Raw genomic sequence first — 9784 nt, forward strand, 5'->3', positions numbered from 1 at the left:
AGTTTCTGTCCCCCACAGAAACACTGCTCCTGAACTGCCTGAAACACCTTGCTTTAAGTCACGCCCTTTCTTCTGTAACGTGGTGATTTCACCAAGTAACACATTTTGCCTAGCAGCTAGTTTGGCACGCCCTCAAACAAAGCTAGTTAGAGCGGAGGTGGAGTGGAGTCCGAAGAGTTTGGTTCGGCTGACCAATCACAACAGAGTGGGCCAGTTGACCAATCAGAGCAGACTGGGCTTTTTTGGGCGGGACAAAGGGTGAAAAAGAGGTGCTGCAGCACAGCTGGTATGAGAAAAATATATATTTTTTAACATTAAAGCATATATACATGTTCTAGTAGAAACCCAAAATACAAGTATGCCCCTGAAAATGAGCATAATAGGTCCTCTTTAACAATAAGTCTCGCAAATGTACTTTTGTGGGGGGTTCTTCTTCTCTTTTTCATCTCCACGCTGTGGTAAGGCCGTCTACTGGGCTGAGCGGTGCAGTAAGTCGCTGGCATCTTCTCCAAGCCATCTGCCGCACAAGTGTGTGTGTGCGTTTTATGTGGTCCTGCATGTGTGTCTATACGCAGGATGGCATGTGTGCATGGTTACACACACAGACACGCTCTAATTGCCCTCTTTTTGGGATACGTGGGCGTGACCGTCAGCTTCATATGAACCGACGCTGCATTTAAAACAAAAAAAAACACGGCTGGTACCTGAACCGAGCGTCTACACACACCGAGCAGGCTCAGGTGGATGGGATGGGAGGGGATGGGTGTGTGTATGTGGGGGTTGAGAAACATGACAGTGAGAGGTAGAAAGAGGAAAATGCTAATTTGAAAAAAAAAAAAAAAAACAGCTCTTGCAGCGGCTGGCAGTATACTTCACATGAAACCAAATCTGTCATGTTCACACAGGCAGAATGATGAGTTTGAAGCCTCAAAAAAGAAGCAATGCATTTGGTTTTGATCGCTCTAATGTGCTGAGGCTGACCAGTCAAAGTAATCAAAACATGTCTTGTTCACTAGTTGGTTCATGGAGTATTTTAGCCACTCTGGTTATCCAGTTGAATTTTTATTTAAGTGTTATCCTCAACGTTCCTCAAAATACAAATGCGGGAGTCTTCTAGATAATTAATGGTTCTTCATATGATATCCAGGGCAATAATATAGCATCAAACATCTATTGTCTATGTAAAAATATATAGAGGAGTAATGTCTACCTGAGCAGAGAATGAAGTCTCTCTTCCTTTGTGTGTGTTGTAATCCAAGCTTCTCTGTGCTTTGTTGACATAGCCGGGCCGGCTATGACCCTAACCCTAACCCCCGAACCCTAACCCATTCAGCACCATTAATGATGCTATTTGGTTTATCTTAAAGCCATTAATTAGCTTAACTGCATTTTATTGCACGGCATTGTTGAATACTAGATTCTGATTGGTGGATCACAACGTTCTACGGTCTGATATTTCTTTATAACAGACCGTTGCTATGTATAATACACGGTTGCTATGGGCTCAGTTCTGATGGCGGACCGTTTCTGTGTCAAATGATTGATTTCTGAAGTAAGTAGCCATTTAATAAGTAGGATAATGTACAGCTAGTGGGTCATTGTTGTTAAATAAACCCCACCAGAGCGTTCCAAGACCACTCTATCGGGGTTTATTTCACAACAATGACCTGCTAGCTGTACATTATCCTACTTATACAATACTTAGAAGCCTCTGTTACCGCTGCTGCTATGGAACAGAAGCTGGTCAGTGATATAAGACATAATGATTTGTTGTTGCAATTCAGAACAAACTACACTTGCTGAATGCACATTTAACACTGACTTTAAACTGCTGAATGTATTTTCTACCAAACATAATCTGTAGCATCTGTTCCTGACTTTTGGCTTTTTATAAAATAATGAGAATTTTCCAACACAATTGCTCATCTTCTCTCGTGATGATTCAACCAGGAGAGTCTTGCGCCCATCCAAGTCATGGAAGTTTGCCAACTGCGAGTCACCTCTTGTTGTCTGTGCAGAGAAATGAACGGGACTTTTACTTACTGTACATTGGGCTCCCGAAAACACTCCTGCCCAACACTTATGTTTAAAAGATATTATATAAAAAAACAACTAATATTAAATACCGGTACACATACAATACATAGAATTGGGTACAATCATATAAACTACTAGAGAGGCAAGGGATGTACAGATGGATATGAGTGACCTCACATTTGGTCCATAAACAGGAGAAGTGCAAAAGTTACAAGCTAGTAAAGGGGAGGTCTTTACCCAAAATGTGCCTGTGTGCAAGTGTGGCGTACTATGAAGACAAAGTGCTATATATCATTGGAAGTGTCTAAAGGACATAAAAGCTCAGATAAAAAAGAGAACCAGCAATGAGATACATTATAAAAGCGCATAAATAAAGGATTTTGACATATTTAAGACGTTAAGCACACACTTTTTCGGAGAAAAAGAGAGAAGTACTTTACTTTTATGCCTATAAAAAGCAGTGATGAATTCTTTAAATCATTCCTCCATTGTGTTCTGTGATCCACTCCGAATGTGATGTTTCACCTCTGCTTATTTTACCACAGGGGCACTATGTCATAATAATAATAACAATATCGTTTTTAGTTTGGCATCATGTAGTGAAATCCATAATGCTGATGCTCTCCTCATGGGTACAGACTTGTGATAGATGTAACGGATAATGCCTGACGAGGACACCTCGAAGGGCATTTTCCCACTTATACTGTGGTCACTTGCCAAATAAAAAAAAAATTAAGATCATTAATTTATACTTTCATGCGTTTTACAACCAAAATCTAAAGTTTTTCACAAGCCACTCACTCTGTAATACCTGGAAACATCATTACCATCCGATGAGCTTCTTATGCAATGGAAACGTCGTTCACTGCTCCAGTAGATAGGAGAGACCTTAGCTACGACTTGGCAACGGGAGATATTTCTAGTCCGCTCCGCTCATAGAGCCATTTGGCTCAGCTACGAGCCATCGGTGAACAGACAGTTCCACAGGAACTACTTAGTAGGTGTCCATTATTTAAGGGATAATGTACAGCGAGCTTGTCATTGTTGTGAAATAAACCCCGACAGGGCGATGTAGACCCCCGATGTGTACCCCGACGCTCTGAAGGGGTTTATTTCACAACAATGACCCGCTAGCTGTACATTATCGCGCTTATCACACGGCTACTTACTTAAGAAATCAATAATTTGACACAAAAGCGGTCCTCCAGAGTCCGACATCAGAACTGCGCCCATAGCAACGGTCTGTTATACATAGCAACGATCCGTTATAAAGAAATAACAGATCGTAGAACGCCGTGATTGACCAATCAGAATCGAGTATTTACCCAGACCATGGTATAATGGCACTTTATTAACCCAAACATAACTATTTTCTAACCATGAATCAAAAACACTGCCACTTCTAATTCAAGCAGTAAAACAGTGTTGGTGTAAAACTGTGCCGCAGCAGGTTTGTCTCCATCTGTGGTGAACAAACACACCTCCAGTGTCACTATATACTGCAGCGCTGTGTTCAGAGCGACAGCTTTTTTGAAAACGCAGCACATTTGATTCAATTAATAACTGAAAGACACACATCTGGAGCGGCGGGGGCTAATGTGGCGTAACCTTCTGCACCATCCAGGGAATTAAGATTGAGGTTGAGTCCTGTATACCGTTCGCTAACATCCTCCCTCATATCTCATCTTCTCCCTGCCTCTTTTATGGCGGGGCATCCAGTAAGGTCAGGGCGAGCCGGCTGATTGACATTTGGCATTTTCTGTGTGTTTGCGCCGCCGCCTCTGGTATTTGCTCTTCTAATAACAAAGTCAGGTAGAGGGCAGAAGCACAGGGGCAAAGACGTGCCGTCCCGGCTAACAAGCTAACACAACTCCCGTGAACTTCTGTGCAGTACGATATTAGCTGGTGTATTAATACGGGATATTAATCAGAAGTATAAGTTTTGATGGAAAGGTGGAGAAAAACTATGTAATGAAGCAGACTGTAATCAATCTCCTCACCTATCATCATCTCCATGCGGGACGTGTAGACCAGACTTAATGAGTTGACATTAGCGCCCAGTGAGACTGCACCATACCTCACAGTAGCTGTAACACCTGCTTTCAGACACAGACGCAACCACTGTGTCATTAAAACCTTCAGATGGACACAAATCAATGCTCGGCTGCTTCATGATGAGTCAGGCCTCAGGATGACAATTTGGTGGTATCCCCAGGATAGTCAATTAGACCAGGCTTCAACAGCAGCACAGCCCAGTGGCTCCGTTATCCAAAGGAAAAAGAACATCACATCAATCCATCTGCTGCTTAGAAATATGTTGCCCTAAAAAATGAAAAAAAGAGGCACGACATCAATCAATATGAGGCGCTGGTATCTTGGAAGATGGATGAAGGCTTTATTACAAATCAAAACCGACGGGATAAAAAAAAAAAGCAGTAAATGTGTTGCTGCCCATCTTTTGGGTTGCAGTAAATTAGTCAACATCAGGGAAGGAGTGTCTGTCCTTTAAAAGTCCAAAAGTCTTTCTAATGTACTGAGATTGGGTTCAGTTCTTTCTATACAAACTGCTGCAACATTTAGACAATATGCTGAGGGAATGAAAAACAAGGATTGTTCCATTCAGATACTTTCAAATTGATGTCTATTTTCTCCCCCCCATCCTCAGTTCATCACTGATCTCACATAACAGATCTGAATGCATTATTGACTGCACTGTCACCGGTCCAGATGATGTGGCATCTTTTTTTTCTTTTGTGCTCGACTACTGTCAAATGGCCACCTCTTATAAAGCGTGGTGATGTGCTTCTGGAGCCATTATGAACTAAAGGAATTAAAGGTCATTGTGAAATGTTACCCTTTAAGTGGTTTTCCATGCAACATCTTTTGAAAGTGAATATTGTACTGAACTACAACTGTGAGATACTTGTACATTACTTTTAGTTTTTATACTACTTCTTACATCTACTCTACCACACTTATGAGGAAAGTAATGTTCTTTTTCTCCACTTACTTATAAAACATGTAATCATCTTATAAAATATGATGCATTGTTATAGATGAAATCTTCACATGCCCATATGTAGAAATTAGGGCTGTCAATCAATCAAAGTATTTAAACGTGAGTAATTGCATTTTTTATCTGTTCAAAATGTACCTTGAAGGGAGATTTGTCAAGTATTTAATACTCTTATCAACATGGGAGTGGGCAAATATGCTTGCTTTATGCAAATGTATGTATATATTAATTACTGGAAATCAATTAACAACACAAAACAATGACACGTATTGTCCAGAAACCCTCACAGGTACTGCATTTAGCATAAAAAATATGCTCAAATCATAACATGGCAAACTGCAGCCCAACAGGCAACAACAGCTGTCAGTGTGTCAGTGTGCTGACTTGACTATGACTTGCCCCAAACTGCATGTGATTATCATAAAGTGGGCATGTCTGTAAAGGGGAGACTCGTGGGTACCCATAGAACCCATTTTCATTCACATATCTTTGAGGTCAGAGGTCAAGGGACACCATTGAAAATGGCCATGGCAGTTTTTCCTCGCCAAAATTTAGCATAATTTTAGAGCGTTATTTGCTTTCTAGTTTCATATGATACCAGTATCTTCACTCTGACTCTAAAACTGAGCACACTACAACCTAAAAATCGCAAGTTGCGTTAATGCGTTAAAGAAATTAGTGGCATTAAAACAAATTTGTGTTAACGCGTTATTATCGCGACAACTTTGACAGCCCTAGTAGAAGGGGTTGTCGGTCACTGCAAATGTTCCTCCTGTCCATACTGGCTGTGAGAAGATCCCCTCCTATCGCAATTCAAACATAAGAGATGGAGGAAAAAATGAAAAATGCAAAGTTCAGCAAGAGCTAATATGAGGCTTCCTCATCTATCTAGTGAGGAGCTTAGTAAAGAAAAAAAATCGCTCTTTGTGTTACTGTCATCCATGTCGGAGGACTTAGACAAATGTTAACCTATCCTTTAAAGTGCTGCTTACACATTAACACATCTGTAATAATCCTATAGTGTAATATAAATAATAAAATAGCAATATAATACTTTGTAAAAACAATTTAATAACACAAAAATGGTGGAGCACTTTTCATACTTTCAGTACATTTTTCTGAGAATACTTCTAAACTTTTACTCTATTGCTACTTTAAAGGCTCTGAGTACTTCTACACCAGAGTATATAAAACTAGTACTGGCATCTAATGTTTGCTCAAATCTGCACTCTTTTATCTCTTACAACTGTTTGGATGACATTTAGCCCGTCTGTCAGCTTGTTCTCAGCTTAGCTGTAGCGGCGCCTCCAGCCATCACACCTGGCGCGTGTCTCGATGGCCAGACGATGATAATAGACTGATGGCTATAAATACAACGTATTATCCCTTTATAAAGCCTTATCCTCAGAAGGCCTTTTCACGTTGATAGAAGGGGTATGAGTGAGAGTCTGTGTGTTTGGTGTTTTAAGCTGGTTCATTATTATTTTCTGTGTGTATGAGACTTGGATTTGCCAAGATCATGACAGAGATGACTTTATTTTCTATGTGTGATGCTCTAATTGAATATTAAAAGTTGACTTCCCAACCAGAAGTCTCAACTGAACACTTCCTACATCTGTTTGGTTGCACATATGTGATAATTAGACTACAAAGTTCACTATATTTTATTTATTTTTTAATTTTTAACCAATTAATGTTGGTGTTGTTGTTACACAAGCAAAAGGGGACTTAACACTCCACTAATCTGCCAGTGGGTCCATTTAATTAAGCGATGTGGTCGTGTTTAAACCGCTGTTCCAGCCTTAATTGATCACTGAATCACTGGCCTATTGCAGCTTATATACACACACTTTGACTGTTTTCTCAGTTTGAGGTTCAGGGACAATACAGTGTAATTACATACACACAGATGTACATGCTATAGTGTTCATTTTGGCACCTGGTTTTGATTAGGTTTTAGTCTAATCTTGTCAAAAATTACTTTTGGTCACATTTTAGTCATTCGATTACTATTAGGCAGTGGTTATGTCTGTCACCTCACAGCTAGAGGGTTGAAGGTTCAAACCAAGCTTGGAGCCCTTCTGTGGGGAGTTTGCATGTTCTCCCCGTGTTAGTGTTGGTTTTCTCTGGGTTCTCCGGCTTCCTCCCACAGTCCAAAGACATGCAGGTTAGGTTAATTGTTGACTCTAAATTGCCCGTCGTTGTTTTTTCTCAGCCGGAAAACGGGGGACAGCGCCCACCTGGTCGAGCGTGAGTCACTGCCCCAAGCGAGGTAGTTCAAGTATCTCGGGGTCTTGTTCACGAGTGAGGGTAAAATGGAGCGGGAGATGGACAGGCGGTTCGGTGCAGCGTCAGCAGTTATGCGGGCGCTGTACCGGACCATTGTGGTGAAAAGGGAGCTAAGCCGGAAGATAAAGCTCTTGATTTACCAGTCCATCCACGTTCCAACCCTCACCTATATGGACATGAGCTTTGGGTAGTGACCGATAATCGCGGATATAAGTGGCCGAAATGAGCTTCCTTCATAGGGTACTGGGCTCAGCATCAGAGATAGGGTGAGGAGCTCAGACATCCGGAGGGAGCTCGTAGTAGAGCCGCTGGCTGCTCCTTCGCGTCGAAAGGGGGCCAGCTGAGGTGGTTCGGACATCTGATCAGGATGCCTCCTGGGCACATCCTTTGGAGGTTTTCTGGGCACGGCCAACTGGTAGGAGGCCCCGCGGTAGACCCAGAACACGCTGGAGAGATATATATCTCAGCTGGCCTGGGAACTACTCGGGGTCCCCTAGGAAGAGCTGGAAAACGTTGCTGGGGAGAGGGACGTCTGGAATACCCCGCTAAGCCTGCTGCCCCGGCGACCCGGCCCGGATAAGCAGAAGAAAATGGATGGATGTGAATGTGAGCGTGAATGGTTGTCTGTCTCTACGTGTCAGCCCTGTGATAGTCTGGCGACCTGTCCAGGGTGTACCCCACCTTCGCCCAATGTCAGCTGGGATCTGCTCAAGGATTGTGTTACTGATTGTGATACATGAAGTTTAACCAAAAATTCTTGCTTCTCTGTGTGTGTTCAGAAAGCGGACGACCGAGAGAAGAGGCAGGAAGCCCACCGTTTCCATTTCGATGCCATGTGAAGGAAGAGAACTGCATCATGGGAGAACCTCCTCCTCCGCCGACACCTCACCCTCCGTCCCCCCTTCACACACACACACACACACACACACTCAGGCTCATTTCAAAGGCCAATAAACGGATCCTCATTTGCCCCAAAACGTTTCTTTTTGATATTTTTCAGTCCTTCAGTCAGATGTGAAATATTCATGTTCCATTTCATTTATTCATTCCCGTGTTAGATGTACAGGAGCTGCAACAAGGCCACAGAGACACAGAGAAATCCTGACGGAGATAGAGCAGGGATTTCTCTGGACCGGCTGTAGTCAGCAGCGTGATCATCAGTGGTGTTATTAGAGCATCATTTTGACAATATGGCACTGATTTGTGTTGAAACACCCAACAAGTTATTCACTGGAAGGGAAGCACCTTTGGTACCGAGTGTTAAAATGTGTCATGTTACTTGAAATCCGTGTGTGTGCTACTGTCCATCGTCTTTGTCTAGTTTATTCTCCTCCGTCTTTTGTCATTTGACTGAAATATAATCAAGAAATTCTTCAGATTTTATTACCTGTGAGGTTAAACTGACTTGTATTCTGTGATATCAAATGTCAGCTTTGCAACCGCAGCTGCAAAATGAACAAAATACGGACACATGCAACGTCATGATTCTGTGTAACTTTTTTTTTCTGCTACCAATCTCACCAAAAAATGATGAATCACCGTCGGGTCTGCCGAGTGCAAATTCATCTTTTTCTCACTTGATCGTATCACAGTGCATCGTAGGAGTTGCCAAAAAAGAGTTTCTCTGTTGCATCTTGTAAATTTATAATGCTACTGCGTCGAGGCACAGCAAACAGTCTGAAAAAAACATTTGCATTTTGAACTGCTGAATAAGGCACTGTTTACTCCGGCTTGTTTCCAGATGTAGTTTTAATTTTTGTTTGTCTTTTTTAAAGTGAATCAGGCCAAGCGCTTTGGCGTGTTCGGATATTTATTCCACCAGAATGAGCTCATGCCTTTCCAAGTGGTTTGCACTTTTTAAACTAATGATTAACTGTGGGTGTTTGTAATTTATTTTGCTGTACCAATTTGATTTGCAAATGAATGTTCAAGCTACTAAATGTGTTTACTTACTGAGGTTGAGAATAAAGGTTAAATTAACTCTGGGTGGTTTCATTTTCAGTGTTTTATTAGACTCCATGTCTTTTTACAAACCAATAATTCACCACTTTGTAAGAATTCTTCCCCTGAAACTCCTTTTTTGGGAACGTCTTTTGTTTACTTTGTTGCCGGGAAGCTAGAGGGAAATTTACACTGAAAATAATCATCTTCATACGCTCTCATTATCTCAATGTGTAGTCAGTTGAAGCAGCAGTGAAATTAAACTGCCTTTAATTTTCCGGAGGCCCCTCTGAGCACCCCTCTGGGCCCACCGGCACCCCACTTCAGGAGCCACCCTGCTAAATAATGCATGGAGAGAGTGAACCTCCCCTGCATGGCAAATGAGTGAAAGATTGTCTCAAGCTTGGTGGCCTTTAAGCAGATCACAACTGATGCAAAGTATGGGGGGGGGGTTGGGGGGGTTGGGGGGAGGTAATGTACAGTATTGATAGTCAATAGCTG

At 42.0% G+C, this 9784-nt stretch overlaps 1 protein-coding gene across 1 annotated transcript in view; it reads left to right on the plus strand.

Annotated features, from left to right (window-relative positions):
• itfg1 (integrin alpha FG-GAP repeat containing 1) overlaps positions 1-9327 on the plus strand; it is a 167574-nt gene extending 158247 nt beyond the window's left edge. The window contains exon 18 of the mRNA XM_037748976.1: positions 8122-9327. Within this exon, the coding sequence (XP_037604904.1) occupies positions 8122-8181 (60 nt within the window). The 3' untranslated portion in view covers positions 8182-9327. The remainder of the gene's footprint in view (positions 1-8121) is intronic.
• The last annotated feature ends 457 nt before the right edge of the window (positions 9328-9784 follow it).

The sequence above is a fragment of the Sebastes umbrosus genome, chromosome 2 (genome assembly GCF_015220745.1).
Source record: "Sebastes umbrosus isolate fSebUmb1 chromosome 2, fSebUmb1.pri, whole genome shotgun sequence".
Lineage (NCBI taxonomy): Eukaryota > Metazoa > Chordata > Actinopteri > Perciformes > Sebastidae > Sebastes > Sebastes umbrosus.